General features: G+C 39.3%; 1 protein-coding gene across 2 annotated transcripts in view; it reads left to right on the top strand.

Annotated features, from left to right (window-relative positions):
* Positions 1-17,519, top strand: part of NAV3 (neuron navigator 3) — a 398,015-nt gene that overhangs the window by 222,958 nt on the left and 157,538 nt on the right. For both annotated transcript variants that reach the window (XM_006021115.3, XM_014518732.2), the window contains exons 10-11: positions 13,322-13,430; positions 13,790-14,173. In XM_006021115.3, coding sequence (XP_006021177.1) covers positions 13,322-13,430; positions 13,790-14,173 — 493 coding nt within the window. The remainder of the gene's footprint in view (positions 1-13,321; positions 13,431-13,789; positions 14,174-17,519) is intronic.

Below are 17,519 nucleotides of genomic sequence, written 5' to 3'. Positions count from 1 at the left end.
GAGCTCGTGGCAGAGCCCTCCACACAGCATTGGGCAGCGGGGATTGCCCCCACACCTGGCAGCAGCCTGTGTGGGGGGGAGGGGGTTCAAAAGAACCGGGAGCTGGGGCCAGGTGGGGCAGCCATTAACGTGGCTGGGAGAGCGGGCAGGTTTTGGGGCCTGTCCAATTCAGAGATTTGGCCGATTCGATTCTGGACAGTAATTCGAATCACCAAATCGAATCACTGTCCCCCGAATCAGCCGAATCTGAAATGAATACTGGCCGCTTCACACAGGCCTAATGCTTAGCTTTTCAGACCAGTTTTATTCCTCACAAAAAACAATGCTGAGTCCATAAAAAACCACAACAAAACTCTCTGTCCTTTCCAGGTGTTAGGAGAGGGTATTAGAAGAGGGTGATTTTAGATCTGGGCTTCTCCACTCAGAAGCTTGCCTTCCCTTTTCTCCAGAGCTGCCTTCCTGGAGCTCTTAACTCTGTTTTTGGCCTTACCCTCATTATGCCTTTCAGCTGACCTCAAGTCTCCCAGCCAGGTAGACTGTTTTCTAACATTGGGCTTAATGTTTTAACTTTCCATTTCATACTGCTGTGTTTACTGTGTGTGTGAATTTCCTTTGTAAAAGATGGAGTTAATTCTTAGTAATGTGAAAATGCTTTATCACACCTTTAGTTATAATTTAATGCAAGAGACTCTATTTCTATGGATTTTGTTGCTATCTTATATGATTTGTTAATGAAGGGCCACATTATGCTCTCCGACTTCCAAAAGGTTTTGTAAACTTATTTAAGGGCAGAATTTGTATCCGTCTGCTTGAAAGACACTATAAAAATAAGAATGATGATAAATTGGTAAATTACCCGGGTACATTTTTTCCTTTAGTCCACACTAAAATTAGCACTTTTGCTATCTTTTGGGTAGGTTGAACACTAGATTGTAATAGAAGAATGCCTTAGCATAATACTGACCATTTCAAAACCTCCTGTGTTATTTCTTACATGCTTAGTGTTTGCTTGTGTACTTAGTTATGTTTCTTAGTTTGTGTCCATACTTTTTTGTCAATCTAAAATGGGAGAATGAGTTTTACAAGAATATTTTTCAATAAATAAATCTGGGAGTCCTCTAGTTTTCAGTCTAAGGTACTTTCATATTATACCCAATAGAAACAGGACGTATCAAAAGGATAGGTTAAAGTCATAATTACAAAGGAATTATTGCAGTAATACAAAATGTCTTGTGCTACACATTCACACTAAGGTCATTTATATATTTTAGGAAATTATGATAGTAAATTATGCACTTTATGCATTCTGGAAAAATAATATATATGATCAAATAATTAAAGATTGTATCATGAGGCACGTAAGGGGTCTGAATTAAGATTACATGGGGAATTTAAATCCTCACATTTCCTAACATGTGAGTGCTTGATTCTGCAACTTTAATAATATTCTTTCAATTATTTTTTTTTAAATTAAATTGATTGCATAGCATGCTGTTTTTTTTATTTTGTTATTTTTTTATGCTGCCACGTGGCACTTGGTGCTGGCTGCAACATGCACACTAGTTGGCTGCGGAACTAGATACATTTCTCAGATTGTACCCCTGTGCATAAAATGAGTGGCAAGCACATTACATATTTTTCTTTTGGATTTTGTGGAGAGATCACAAGAAGATTACTATTTAAACTGGTGGACAGGCTTTGCCCTCTTCTCCTCATTGCATGAATGCTACATCCATCTTCACATTAACTTTAAAAAAGCAGCAGCAAAAAAACCCCAAAAACGGGGTGAGGGTGGTCTTTTGGCTGCCTGCATCATGGAAAGAGATTAGACTTCATCACTGAATCTGTTTCTGTCTTGAGAACAGGGCTGGATTTCCTTAGTTTGTAACATTTTAACCTGCCTTCCCTGATGAGCATGTCAGTTTATTTCTGGTAAACTCTTTTTTTGAAGAGATTTTTCTTTAATTTCCTTTTGTATTTGTTTTTTGGGGGGTTGTTTTAATTCTTTGCTTCTCATTGCCCAAGAAAAATACCACCCCACCTTTGTTGTTAGGAAGTTGCCCCTCTTATTTTTTTCAACCTACCTGCAGTAGCATCTGTAAATGAAGAAAGTAAAAAAGCAAAGACTGCACTTTGGGCTGCTTTTATGCTTATCAGTTAACCAGACAGCAAGTATGCAGTGCAAGTCATGTCTCCCTGTGTTTCGCTAAATCCTGGATTGGAGAGCGGGGCATGTCAGTGGTTACATCCCAGTCTGGGTTTCCCACGTTGAAACATCTTACAGGCATACGGTGGTACTGACATAACCAGTGTGTTGATATGAGATTTTCTATATTTATATTTGTATATCTTTTCACAGTGTTTTATCAAATTAATTGGTCCTAGGTAGAAGTCTGTGTTTCAAAGTTTAAATTAAATTCAATTATTGTGCTTATCTCTGTTCTGATCTCCTAATTCCTGATAAAATATTTTTTTCCCATTGTAAGAAGATATATTTTAAATATAGGTCTGTACTTTGGTGATTTCTTTATATATATATAAAAGCATTATTTACCATTTGTGAATGTTATTTCACACTTGAAATTAGGATGCTTTATAAGAAAATTAGTATTCTTTCCATAGAGCATTGCATTTAATAGGTTTCTTTCTGAAGGCTGTGAAACCTTAATTTTTATCACAGCTTTATAATTCTATAGTAGTTTCTGAATCCTAAGTATTAGGATATTTTTTTTCCCATTTTCTTTTTGAAGGAGCAGGAAATAAAATGTTTCCCTTAACAAATCACTTACTGGCACAAAGTAGGTAGTATTAGATTTCATCCTTTAGTTTCCTTATACTCTTAAATTATATTTTTTCATTCACAGCAGAAATTGTAAGATTCAAGAGCCATTTGCAAATATTCTTTTTTCTGCCTGCATAGGGGGTATGGAAGAAACAGTTTGTCATTCTTACCTTTTAGGGAGAAATATAACATTTCACTGTGAGCTAGGGCTAACACTGTAGCATCCCAATTCAGGTGAAACTATATCTTCAAACCTGTGGCATTGTAAACTGGGCAGAGGCTTCTGTGTCTCCGGTTTAATTCACCAGGATGTTTGCTGCCATGGCAGCCAGCAGCATCCACTGCAGTAGTAGAGAAGAATCATAGATCTGGGAATGCAGGTTGAATACTAAAATGTAAGAAGGCTTGTGCAGAGCTTTGCTTCAGTGGTTAATTTTGGCTCTTATTGAGCTCTGACGTGTAGGCTGTACTTGCAGCTCTGTGTCAGCCCATCTAAAGTAAAGAGCAATGCACTGGGATCAGTCATGATCTGGTGAGATGGGGGGGAGCACGAGATAGTACTTGTGCTGTACTTCGGATTTCAGAACACAGCAGCCATAGACGGAGATGCAGGCCCATCACTCTGATAAGACTGGTGATTGGATGAAGAGGGGAAAACACAGTTGGCTTTTGGGATTACTACTGTGTTGGAGCATAATGTTTGATCAACTCTCTTCTGCTTGAGAGAAATTCAAGTCAAAATGCCTGTAAGTATTTCAGTTTAATGTGACTGGAAAGAAGTGGTTGAGTGCAGACAGCAGTGTGAATTTAGAGAAAATGACTGTGCCTGCCTAGTCATTTCCAGTACACTTGCTGGATGCTTAAGCTTTGCTTTTCATTACAAGAGCAAATATGTGCTACATAGGATGTGCATTATGCAGCTCTGAAAGGGTCACATCTGAGATCTGCTTGAAGATCTGAGCTTCTCTAAAATAGGAAATATGAAATCTAGTTGAGGTGAAGCCTTATTTGAAAAGATGCAACGACCTGCCGAACTATCAGTCTTTAAAGGCAAGGATGTTACAAGAGGATGCGCTCGTCTCCAGAAACAGAAGTCTTTGACCAATCTTACGCTTATCAGTGAAGGGGAAAAGAGGCGATACTCCTACAGGGAGAACTGGTTTGGAAATGCCTCAAGGTCTAGCCAGAATTCCCAGGAGAGAGAGGCCAAAGTTGGAAGTAGAAGCTCACTTTCCAAGTCGCTCTCAAAGTCGGTGCACTTTCTTTACCACACTGGCAGTACAACACCCCAGGATCCCACTGTGCTACCACCTGCTGGAAGCAGCACATTGTATAGATCTGGAGGCCAGTTTACAGATGAAGACTTTGAGATTGGTAATAATGATACAAGCAAATCCGATGATGAATATGTGTCCTGCAAGTCAAATTTCACTGGCAAGAATTGGATGGAGGAGGAAGAAGAAGGCTGCCTGCGTGAGGGGACTGCCCAGTTGGATGAGGATGTCATAATGACAATGCTGGGGGACTTGGAGCAAGTACTTTACACTGATATATTAGGTAAGCAAACTTCTGTTTGACACAGGAAAGGGAAGAGTGTTATATAAGTGTTGGAACATAGCTACCTGGAACAGACTTCTGTTGTTAACAGTAATGCTGAGAGACAGAATTGGGTTTATTTGCAGTAGTATTTAAAATGGAGTTTTAGTGTATCCCTTTCTTGTCAGCTTTCTTTTAACTTTAAAAATTGTAGGAATGAAGGCTGTTTTCTAAATCTTTTTTGATAGCTACCCCAGTGGCAATGCAGTGTGAGAATAATTGAGCATAGCTTTTTTTAGCTATTTAAAAATAAGGTGAAATGTGTAAGTGCCACCAGTTTATTCATAAATATTTTATATCAGTTTTAGTAACTTCCCTTATTAATCTAAAATTAGGACCTTAACAAGGTTTGTTTTAAGTTGGCAATATCATGGCCTACTTACAACTTTATCCACACATTTTCCCTCCTCCCTGTAGGTATTCTCATCCATATACATAGAACTGTGGGTGCTAACATTTCACATTCTTGCTACATCAGTACACAGTGCTGAGCATTTAAAATCGTCAGCCATAGGTGCTTCAAAAGAATATTATGATTATGCTTATACTTTTCATCTCTCATTCCTTGGAAGGGTGGGTTTTTCAAAGTGTTCATTTCAGATGCTTTGTGCGGTTATATAGGTAGATGGTTGAATTATATACATCTTTTCCTTAGGATACAGTTTTTATCTCATCCATAGATTTTCTCATGGTAAATACTTGGACTCTTATTCAGTTTGAAGATTTAGGATGTGATTTATGAAGGATGTTTAATCTAGTAAAATTTTGTCATGTAAATTGACTTAGAAATCAGATATATTCTTAACTTCTGGGACAAGGAGAGAGAGGTTTTTATCTTTGGATGGTGATTAGGGGACTGGCAGTGAAGGTATCTGACTATACCAGATGCTGCAATTAATTGGCTGCATGACTCTGAGCAAACCCCTGAGCCCCAGTTTTTGCACCTACAGAATGGGGATAATTATACCATCTTTTGCCAATTGCTTTGATATCTAAAGATGAAAAATCCTATGTGGAAGCTCATCATTTTTTTTTTTTTATGAATCCTTTTTTGTAAAAGATGAAAAAGTAGTACAGAAGTAAAAATATTATTGTATTATTATCTGCTTCAGACATTAATTATAGATAGTGGAATTACCATTATCAGAATAATCGATTAAGCATTTTAAGGTAAGCATCATAGTTGGGTATCTACAAGTTTAAATTACCAGAACAGTGATTTCTGTAACTAGTACAACCTTCTTTGAAAAATCACATTTTGATTTTCCTTTTGGAGGAAGAGGGTAGAGAAGAGAGAGTGAGTTTGTAGATACTTATTGAGAGAATAAACAATCGTGAAATATATGATAGTGAATCTATGATACAAACAAGTGTTTTTGAATAGATACATTAATTGTAAGTGGCAAAGCCAAGAGTCTGTTGAACAGATTATACCTAATGAGTAATCTGTAATTATGGTTGATATATTTTGCAGGAAAATATAGTCTAGAAAATTTTACAGTGTTTTGATTTTTTATTATTTTTTTTACTTATTCCATTTTTCTCTTTTTCTCCATCTGCAAAGCTCTTTTTGTTTTGACCCCTGGCTGACATTATGCTTAAGACATGATTACCCTGTTAATCACACCATGTATAGTAACCCTGCCACACATTCAGAGAATTAATTGCATGACAGAATAGGAAACTAGCCACAAAATTATTCCATAAAATATGTGCAGTATTTTTATAGCTAGTTTCCATCATGACTTAAATCAAATGTGTGGCAGCACAGCAACAAACCAGAGCTGGTCCCAGCCTCCAGTGGGATCCTGGGCCTGGGACTGACAATCAGCTGATTGTCAACCCTGGCCCTGGTACCTTATGGGAGTCTGGAACCATCTCCAGTGTTAAGACAGAGAATCCCAGCTCTGGGACCACTCAGGGTCAAAACCAGGCTGTAGGCACATGTCTTTCAACTTGCCAGGGCAGGCAAGTAGTAATGGCACCATTGGGATTTAATCTGTGGTTCCAAGAGCATGGTTCCTGCCACATGTGTTATGGCAGGAGGTGCGAAAGCTGGGATCAGGGATCAGATCCCATTGCACCATTAAATGGGTCTCAGTGGCTATCAGGTCATCAGGGCTAGACCTAAAAGCAAGAGAGAAATTTAAATTGGTACATTTTAGAACCTGTAAAAAATGTACAAGTGCTTTCCTATACCTGATATTGAAATGTTAAGGTCAGCTATCTGGTTGTTCTGAAAACATGGAGCACACTTTTTCCTGGCCAGTTCCACCATTGAGAACTTGCAGGAAGTACGACCTGTTGCATTTTCAGGACAGACTGGACTGGTGTTCTGAGCCTTGACCAGTGTAAACAGAAGGGAAAAATACTGTTTTCTGAAAGAAAATGTTTGCAATTTTGTATTATGATTTTTATTGCAGTCATACATGTACGCCCCATTTGAGGATCAAAGATTCATTATACTGTTCATTGTACATATTTGTATTAGGAAAGGCAATTGCTTGTCCAAAGAGCTTACAGCCTATGCATACAACAAGAGATATCAGAGAGGAGCAAGTGAGAAGGAAGAGATCAAAGTACCTGTGAATATTAAATACATGAAATGTTAAGAAGATGGTGAAATAACTGTCTTGTACTTGAATCATGTTTCTTGGTACTTTTAAGTATGTGTATATACACATGTATATTATATATATTCAGATATCCTCAGTCCTTCAGACATGAAAAGTATTGTATTGCACATTTCAAGAACAGCCTTAACTCCATCAGGAACTGAAAATCTTTACAAGTGACCAAAATCATCTATGCACACTTAGGTTCAGATCCAGCAAGATACCTAAACCTGTTCTTAACTTTTAACATGAGGAGACTTGATTTCGTTAGGACCACTCAAATGGTTAAAGTTAACATGTATAAACATGTACAAAGTAATTCATACAAAACAACTGCATAGGCAGACTTTTAGTGTACTTGGCTGGTACTGCACATCACTCACTAAGGAGGAAAAAATGTATCTGTGAATTAATTTTAGGTGGCTCCTGGAACCATTAACCCCTGGGTTGTCCGTGCATTAACATACATCACTAGTTTTAAGCACATTTTAGGCAGCTTTAGGTTGTCACTTCAGTGCAGGTTTATCTCTGATCCATGTTACCCAGTTCATGTTTCATCAATATAGGACCACTCCCCACCCCATGCTGCAACCCTCCAGCATCCCAGGATGCAGTTTATCCCCTCCCCCATCTTCCTGTTCTATGTGGACAAACTTTCCACCCCCTGAATTCTAGTGCCAAAGGAGGGTGAGGAGGGTTCTGGCACTGATATAACTCTCCATCCTGTCCCAGGGGGTGGGACCTTCCCACCCCCAGGGTTGCAAGCCTGTTAAAACAGCCTGCAGAGCACATGCCAGCTAGCCAAGTTCAAAGGGCATGGACAGGTCCAGGAGTGATACCTAAGGAGGTTAGGGGGGGAGCAAGGTAAGCGGCCAGATTGGGTCCCCATGAGCTGGGGCTTCCTTCCTGGAACAGTAGCTCTTGAGCAAAAATGCCTTCTCTCACCACTCCCACCTCCCAGCCACCCCCCACACTCCAATCCCAATTTATTAAAACATGAGACTTTCAATAATTTATTTCTTTTTAAATTCTTTTTTTTTTTTTACTTCTTTTTACTTTATCCTTCGATGACTGGCTGATTTTATTTTACCATCCTTCCCCCATCCCTATTTCCTTTCCACCTCCCATTTCATTGCCCATCCCCATCCCATTAACTTTCTACCTCCTAGCTTCATGTTTCCGCCCCCCGCCCCTGAAGCCATCTCTCACAGACCACCAGCTAGATCAGGGATAGAAGCCTGTCTTGGCTCACCAGCCCTATAGAGGCAACTCACAGCTGTAGTTCCTAATCAGGCTCCTGCTCACCAGCTCTCTTATGGCAAATCATAGTTGCTTAGGTGGGGGATAATCAGAGAAGGTTTTTAGCTTTAAGGTGTGGCTGCTTCAAAATTGAGCTAGCAGTAACTTGGATCCACATTTGAGCAGGTCAAAGTGCAACATGTAATAAGGCCCTTAGATTATTTTGGCCAATACCTTTTGGCAAATAATTGACTTTTCATTCCAAAAGTTGTCATTTGAAATTTTCGTGCCATAATTTCATTCCAAATTAGAACAAAAAACCTGAGATTTTGAAAATTTCTGATGGAACACAAATTTTGAAAGATTCTGATTCAGGGAATTGGAATATGTCATTTTCTTACTGTCAAATGGTTTGATTTTGAAAATGCTGAGAGCATAATATAAGCATAAAGAAATTAATTCTAGTAGGTTTAAACAAAACAATTTTAGTGTGGGGAAAAAATAAATACTATTTTATTGAAACCAAAGGAAAGGACTAAATATTTTGGTTCAGGATTGAGTGAAAATATCAATTGGTATGTTCCTAAACTGTTCTATTTTAATTAAATTGCTTTTTCCCACAGAAGGTTGTAACATAAATATATTTGTAATTATATTTACAAATATCTGTTTTAATTATGGACTTAGGGCTAAAATCAAATAGACAGTGTAGCTGCCTAAACTTGATTTAGAAATATAATTTAGGGCATCTGTACATGTGGTCAGAGATGGAGAGGAGGGTACTTTAATTAGAGTGGCTCTGAGAGCTGCTGTAATTTAAATGCCCACAGCATCACACGTATTCAGCATCCCATGCTTGAAAATGGTGGCCAGAGGGGTTTTAATGCAAGCTTGTTTCACCATTTTGAAACACGAGGATGCTGAATATACCTGACATGGAGGCTGCTGGAGCATGCTAATTAGCACGCTCCAGCAGATTTGCAGCAGACTCAATTAATCGATTAATTAGCATGCATTGGAGCAGAGGTCTGTCATATGTATATGAGAGGTGCCTCAGGTAAAAAAAAAAAAAAAAAATACAGTCCGAACTGACCCTGCTTAGTGGCTGCAAGAATGCTTTGACACCTAGATTTATTGGATGTCTCCATTTTTGCCTGAAAAAATTGCTAGACACCTACAGTTTAACTACTGTAAAATGCATAAACAGTCTAAGGAAGCAGCAAGAGGGAACTTGTTTCTGTTGCCTAATGGTTATAGCATTCCCTGGGGTGGGAGTTTTCTTGTTTTCCACAGCCTTGCTGGCAGAACTCCTTATGCAATAAATCAGTCATTGGCTAAAAATAGAAATAACCTTGGCCATATGGGTCAGAATGCATAAATCTCCATTTCCAGGAGAGTATCTTCTTCATGGGATGAGTCAGGCTTGCTGGATGTCCTTTCTGCTCCATTACCATAGTACTCTTGCCTGTCAATAGGCTAGCTCCAATAGGAAGCATGCAGGGGCCTATCTCCTACCCAGTCCAGTGAATAGCCTGCTGATTAGGATATACTCCTGGGAGGTGGGAGATACTTGAATACTTCCAGGTTGGGGAAAGCCTACAGTCTGCCACTGTCTCCCACCTCCTGGGGAAATATTTTTTGCTTTCTGACTTTATTTAAGAGCAAAGGTTATGGGAAGAGGGCATATAATGCTTTATTCCAGGGGTCAGCAATTGTCAGGAGCAGTGGGCACTGCTGAGGGGATTGGCAGCACCAAGCACTGGAACGTGCATTGCAGGGTGAAGAAGGTGCCCCTTGCTGCCATGGGCCATTGTTGTCGGTTAGGATGTTCTGCATCAGATTCAGCTAGATATATCCCCTTGTGAGTGACAGACACATAAGCTCTAAGGAGGAACATGTACTAAACTTGTCCCTGTGCCTATTCTTCCTATTTGCTAGCTTTAGGTGCCTTCATGCTGAATAAGTAGGTAATCTGGATTGACTCTGGGAACTATGTAGGTTTCCCCAATCAGTGGATAGAAAGCAAAGCCACCTAATTTAGGATTACCCTTCTGGGGAAGAGGCCTAAGTAGTAGTACCTGCCCCTTAGTCATCTCCTGCTTGTTCTCTTTGACCCTTGTAATCTACCAGTGATATACTCCCCTTTCTTTCCTCTTGTCCTAAACATCCCATTACATTTGAATTGGTCTCAGATGGATTGGCCTCCTCATCCTGCATCTCCAAGTCGCCTTTCTTTTTCAATTCGGATCTCTTTTATAAACTTGCCTACAAGACTTGATAGGCAACAAAGGTAAAAACAACATGCACAATAACAGAAGTATGAAAAGGTTCACATGCTTCACTGAATAAAATTAAGATTCTGTTATTGTCATCATATCCTTTTACTTCCTTTATGTTTCTGACTTTCACTTCAGTGTCATGTTTCATTTAGGCTGATACTGACAGATACAGAATCAAATCCCACACAATTTCTCAATGCTACCAGCATCCCAAAATTAAATTATAAATTTAACTTGTATGTATCTGAGAAAGTGCAAAAGGCAGGCAGGGTGACACCTTAGAGTGGTGGTTTCCAACCTGTGGTCAGTCAACACCTTGGGGTGTGCAGACTGTGTCTGAGGGATCCACAAAACATGACTATGATCAATCAAAAGTATGTGCATACCATACTTACAATTCAAAGAGGTCAGCACCTCCATTTGAAATTTCCAAAGGGGTCTGCACCTCCTTTTGAATTTTTTTAGGGGTCTGCAAATGGAAAAAGCTTGAAAACCATTGTCTTAGAGACTAACTCATTCAGAAAGACATAAGCATTTCTAGGAAGTAGCCCACTACATCAGATGCTATGCTATGATGCAGTATCTCATGAAGTAGGCTGTCACTTAAAAAAAAATTTGGCTCTCTGAACAAGTTAGCCTCTAGGGCCACAACCCCACAAGCGGGAATGTGCAGTTTGTGGCACTTCAGAGCCTTTTGAGGTGCTTTGAAATGCACATGGCACTTGTGATTCCATTCATCACGCTGAAAATGAGGCAAAAGTAGATATTGGGAAATCCTGGCAAAATTAGATGCTAGGAAAAACCTGCACCAGAAAAAAATGGGGTGGCACACATGGCTGCATCATGTGCTACCCAAAACCAGATTCTGGCTGGCCAAAGCCAACTCTGACTGCTGTCCAGGCTCTGAGTGCCTGGATTACCACTGCTGCAGCCCTGGGGGGCCTCCAGAACCCAAGGTGAGGTTGCTGGGGCCAGCCCAGGTGCTGGCCTCAGCCTCCCCTACCCTCCCCAGGGCAATTTGCCCTGTGCCAGAGCACACATGCAGGAACATGCCTGGGGACAAGTAGCAGTGGTACAAATATGTGCTGCTGCTAGTTGCCCCTGGGAAAACACATATTCCCACTTGTGGGGACACACCCTAGGGTGCCACTCTCCCTTGCTTTCTGCCTGTCTTCAGACTAATACAGCTAAATAACTCACTGTATCAGAGGGATGGGGATTCTGAAACTTAGAACTGAAAAATATAGCCTTTTTTTAACAGCAGTACAGTCTCATCACTAATAATGATAATTGTGGTTCCTGAGTAGAACGAGGTTAATAAAATGAGGAATCAAGGCATAAAATAATCATTGCTGAGAGAAGGAATTTCCACGTAATGTTCAGTATTATATAAATTGAGAAGAGAATTATGTTTTTTCCCCACCCTTGTTTGAAGCAGCAGACGTTGGACCCTGCCAGAAGCAGTATATTGGGCCTGATAAACTAAGCATTAGATTAAATATCATAGATTTTGTTTCTGTATTCTTTAAGGTTTCAGTCTAGGAGTGGGGGAGGGAGGGAATTAAACATATCTTTAGTAATTAAATATCATTATGCAAAGAAAACAATGATACAAAAATAAAGAAACTGTAGATAAATGTGATACTTGATTTTAATAAAGTATTTTCTGTATTTCTGTTTACTTTAAAATATCTATTTGATATTTTGTCTTTATATATTTATTTTAATTTTCCAATAGACTTAGATGCTCTCATTTTGTGATGCAGTGTTATGACACATGCATTTTATTTTTATGCCCTTTCTTTTTGGTGTGGTGAAAAGAAGGTTTGAGTCTGAGAGAAATTCTACAGGCATTGACACGAAGGGCCAAAACATAGGTGGTTATTTTGGTCCCCTTCAGTTCTTGAAATCTGTTAATGTATACTTGATGCTTAGAATTAGAAGCTTTGTTTATCAGCTTCCTGATGGCTTACTTGCAGTTTGCTGCAGACAGTATGAAGAAGCAGGGAGAGGGAGATTGAAAATCTCAGTATCATCAACAGATGCATGCACTCTGCACAAGCAGTCCTCCCTCCCCCCACCCTTTGTCTCAAAGTGCTAGCTGGGCAAAGCAAAGCCTGGAAAAGACTGCTTCCCTCTCCCACTCCCCCTGCAGGCACACCCCAGCTGTGAACTGTGCAGGCAGGGTCGGGGTTTAAACCCCTGCCTAATCGGAGTGTCCTGCTGGGGCCTGGCCACAGCTCCCCTCAGCTCAGCACTATGGAAGGGAAGGGAGGACTCGCTCCAGCACCCCCTGGCTTCTAGCCTGTGCCACTGCAGACATATGCCTGCATTTCCTGAGTGGAAAGTGAATGTCTGTCCACTTGCAAATCAGTTCAAGCTCTGCCTTTTAGACCAACCTACAAAGAGTGAATCAATTGAAGCTCAAGCTTTTTGAATGTCTGTCCCTAGCTCCTAACTCCAAGTATAATTCACGGAATTGAGGATCTGTAGGGAGACTTACGGTTTTTAAAATGAGTTTTTAACCATCACCAAAACAGGTGATTATTGTATGGGTGTGGAGTATTATTGGAGGGTTGAGCATTTGATTGTTTTATGGGGGTAAATGGATAGGCATACTCTGGGAGCACATATGTTCACATTTTAAATTATACTTATAATATGTATGCATTCATATATGTATGTATACTCATAACATATATGGGGCAGATAACAGCTATGTATGCCATATATACTTATTCATTTGCACACATGTACACAAGAGTGCACACACACAGAGAACCTATATCAATACTGTTATTTTCTTCTAGGGGAAGACCCCGAAACAAGAAGAATGAGAACAGTAAAGAATATAGCAGATCTGAGACAGAATTTAGAAGAAACTATGTCCAGTCTTAGAGGCACCCAGATAAGCCACAGGTATTAATTTTTGCATAGACTGCTGAAATTTTGAACTGTAGAAGAATGTTGATTACCAAGAATATCAGGCTTACTGTTAAAGTAATCCAAGAGAAACCAAACATTGAAATATTGTAACTGCATTATTTTTGTGGTTGGGGGTTTTGTCACAGTAATTTGGATATAAGTGTTCTGTTTATCCTTCTATTGAAAGTGTCTTATATAGCTTTTGTAAGACTAAGCAACTTTTAGTGAAAAAGATTTTGGGGGGTTTTTTTAGTTTTAGTTTCCAAACTTCTGCCATCTTTTTAACCTTTCTTCTTTTTTATTTTTTAGAAAGTGAGTGGCCACAGTTCATTGATTTCTGTTTTGTTTGGCAGCACCTTGGAGACAACTTTTGACAGCACTGTGACAACTGAAGTGAACGGGAGAAGCATACCAAGCTTGACGAGCCGATCCACACCAGTGACTTGGAGGCTAGGTCAAGCCAGTCCTCGGCTGCAGGCAGGCGATGCCCCATCCTTGGGTGGTGGTTACCCTCGCAGTAGCACTAGCCGCTTCATACACACTGACCCTTCACGATTCATGTATACCACGCCTCTTCGACGAGCAGCTGTTTCTCGCCTTGGAAATATGTCACAGATTGACCTAAATGAAAAAGGAAGTGGTGATCTGGACATGTCCTCTGAAGTTGATGTTGGGGGTTACATGAGTGATGGGGACATTCTTGGGAAAAGCCTCAGAACTGATGACATCAACAGTGGGTAAGAGACATTTTTTGCCATATGAAACCCTAATGAGGCACAGGCCAAATTAATTGGATTTTTAAAATAATTTCATAAGTAGGAGCAGGGGCAGAGTCTAAGTGGCATTAATAAGTAGTGTTTATTGGCATTTTCACAATTGTCTGGTGAAATCCAAGCTTTATTCCATTCTGCATCAGGCTTAGGATTTTTTTCAGTAGTATTCTTTCATTTTTTTAGATGACAGATGTGGTATTTTTGGATGGGGCTAATGAAGGGCGGTTGCTGACAGGCCTGACTTTCTCTATTTGCATGACAGATGCTGTCTATTGTAGCTTTGTGCAGCAATCCTTTAATATAGTTTTTCAACTGTGTATATCATTTCTGACCCGTAGGAATACTCTTTGAGACAGGAATATATGAGTCACTACTTTCTTCTGGTTTACCCAGAAGCATAGAATGGCAATTATTTTTATTTTTGCTGACTGTTTTTGTTTGTTTGATTGATTTTTGAGAACTGGTCTCAAGCTAATGCTGAAAGGACTCTGCTATACTTGTTGCACACAGAGGTTTTAAGTCCTGACTTATTACCCTGAAAAACTTTTGAAGTTTTTTTTTGAAAAACTAATCATGTTCTTGGCTAATTCATATGTACACGTAAGGAAGATTCTTTTCTCTAGGGTAGCAGACAAAACCCCTGTGCATATGTGCTACTTGTACTTTCCTATGTAAAGTACTTTAAGAATCTTCTATGAGTTCTGGAAATTCCAATGAATAATTTAAAGGGGGAAAAGGCCTTGCTTTCATTATTATCAATATCTGAATTACTCTTCACTGCTTCCTAATTTACAAGGTAGTATATGTTAGGCAAAGTGCAATTCAAATGGTACCTAGTGTAGAAGGCATGCTATTTTGTGGTGATCTTAACAGAACATCAGAAACCTTTAGAAGACCTAGACAGTTTGGATAAATTGGGCTTTTGCTGGTAAGATGGAATGAAGATGAAGACTGAACTACTTCCAGATAAAGGTTGAAGCATGTTGACAAAGCAGTATGCTATAACAATGCTTTAAGTACACTGTGGTTTTTTCAATGGCTTTTCCAGTCTAATGTCTACATGTCTTTCTGTTTTGCATTAAAAATTGTTTCCAGAACAATTTAAGCTATTAAGCTATTTCAGCATGCACACAGAGCCATGACATGGGAATGATTGGGCAGTGGGTGGTGATAATACAGGATGTACTCATCTTGAGCTATGTTGGCCAACAATATCCACAATATGGCATTGTTGGCAGATATGTAGAATCATAAAAATCAGTGTAGGAAGGGACCTCAGGAGGTCATCTAGTTCAATCCCCTGCTCAAAGCAGGACAGTCCCCAACTAAATCATCCCTACCATGGCCTTATCTAGCCAGGTCTTAAAAATCTCCAAGGATGGAGATGCCACAACCTAGCTGGGTAAACTTTTCCAGTGCTTTACTACCCTCCTAGTAAGAAAGTTCTTCCTAATATCTAACCTAACCTAACCTAACCTTTCCATGCTGCAATTCGAGACTGTTGCTCCTTACTCTGTCATCTGCCGCCACTGAGAACAGTCTAGCTCCATCCTCTGTGGAACCACCCTTCAGCTAGTTTAAGGCTACTATTAGATCCCCCTCAGTCTTCTCTTCTCCAGACTAAAAAAGCCCAGTTCCCTCAGTCTTTCTTCATAAGTCATGTGCCCCAGCTGCCTTACCATTTTTGTTGCCCTCCTCTGGACTCTCTTCAATTTGTCTACATCCTTTCTGTAGTGCAGGGCCCAAAACTGGACACACAACTCCAGATGTGGCCTCACCAGTTCTGAATAAGGAGAATAATTACTGCGCTTCATCTGCTGGCAACACTCCCAACAATGCAGCCACGTATGCCGTTAGCCTTCTTCACAACAAACATGCACTGTTGGTTCATATTCAGCTTATTGTCTATATAGGACAACACATATCCAGGATTAAATAGTGACATGAAGAGAAGAAGGAGAAGATGGCACTCAGAATTATATAGTTGAGCCTGCTCTAATCAAAGTAAGAAAAAGAAATAATGGGAAATCTGATGCTTTGGTGCCAGGTTTCTGTAGTCCACTAACCTCACACCTGAAAGTTTCCCAGGAGCGAAACCAGGCAGAAACAGGAACTTGCTACAGGATACATGGTAATGTGTTTAAATTGCAGGAATACAGATTTAGATTACATCTCAGGAAGAAACATTGGAAATGTAACAGGAGGGCAATGGAACAAGCTTTTTTAAGTAAATTGTGGAATCCTCTTAATAAGGGGTGTTGAGAAAGAAATGGGATAGGCATCTTTCTGGGATGGTTTTGGAATAGCAAATCCTGCTTCTGTGTTGTGATTTGTATGGGATTTCCTCAGAGTCCTCTCCAATCCTATGATTCTGTAAAACCCCTTTTTCCATAAAGAAAAATATAAAGTATGATTTCAATGAGTGTAGGGCCTCATTAAAAAAGAGAGGAGCCTTTGCAGTGCTTGATGTAAAATGCATTATTTAGTTTATCACATTAGAAAATGAATAAAGTAATCTTGTTTTGTGATTTTTGCCTCACATCTGTAATAATGATAACTCAACGTGCAGTAAGTAGCTGTGTGCTCAGTTAACGTTTTTTAGGTACAATAGATGTTAAAAACAAGTTAATAAGCTCTAAAAATTCAAGATTCATTGGGGCATGTAAAGTCTTATCTCTCTTCCTCTCTCCCATTTTCAGTTTAATTACTTTAAACACTTGGGGATAAGAATCCAGTAGTAATTAGAAATTAGTGTGAGCAAGTTCTGTTTCACATGTTAAATCTCAACACTGAGACAGAGAAGCATTTTCTTATAAACTAGGTTGTGCTTTAACCACAGTTGTATTTAATGTGTAATTCCACAGCCACAGAATTTGCTGCATAATTTACCCCACTACACAATTTAGTCCAGAATGTAAGGTTTTGGTTTTTTTTTAAAAAACACCTCTATGTTAAAAGAAAACATTCAACATGTGAAATAAATGTAAGCAATGTGGTTCTTTTTTGTGCAGTTAGTTTGAAACTAGGGGTTGAGAAAATTACATTTTCTATGATGAACTGCAATGTAGTAGAAAAGTTGGTGTTATGGACATTATCATGTTTTAATTTGAAAACAAACAAACAAACCCTTTGTGTAATAATAACCCTTGAGGCTGTTTTAGAATTTTGATCTAATTTTTGCTATGAAGTACATGGGACCTTATACAATCAACATATGTAACATATGGCATTTAAGCTCATTTAAACGACTTGTGACAGCATTGTTTTCAGCATAAGTAGATCCTCCAGTGGCATATACTTATCATAGCCA

The sequence above is a fragment of the Alligator sinensis genome, unplaced genomic scaffold (assembly GCF_000455745.1).
Source record: "Alligator sinensis unplaced genomic scaffold, ASM45574v1 scaffold465_1, whole genome shotgun sequence".
Classification (NCBI taxonomy): Eukaryota; Metazoa; Chordata; order Crocodylia; family Alligatoridae; genus Alligator; species Alligator sinensis.
The sequence above is the reverse complement of the archived record's forward strand: the minus strand, read 5'-3'. Positions and strand labels throughout refer to the sequence as shown.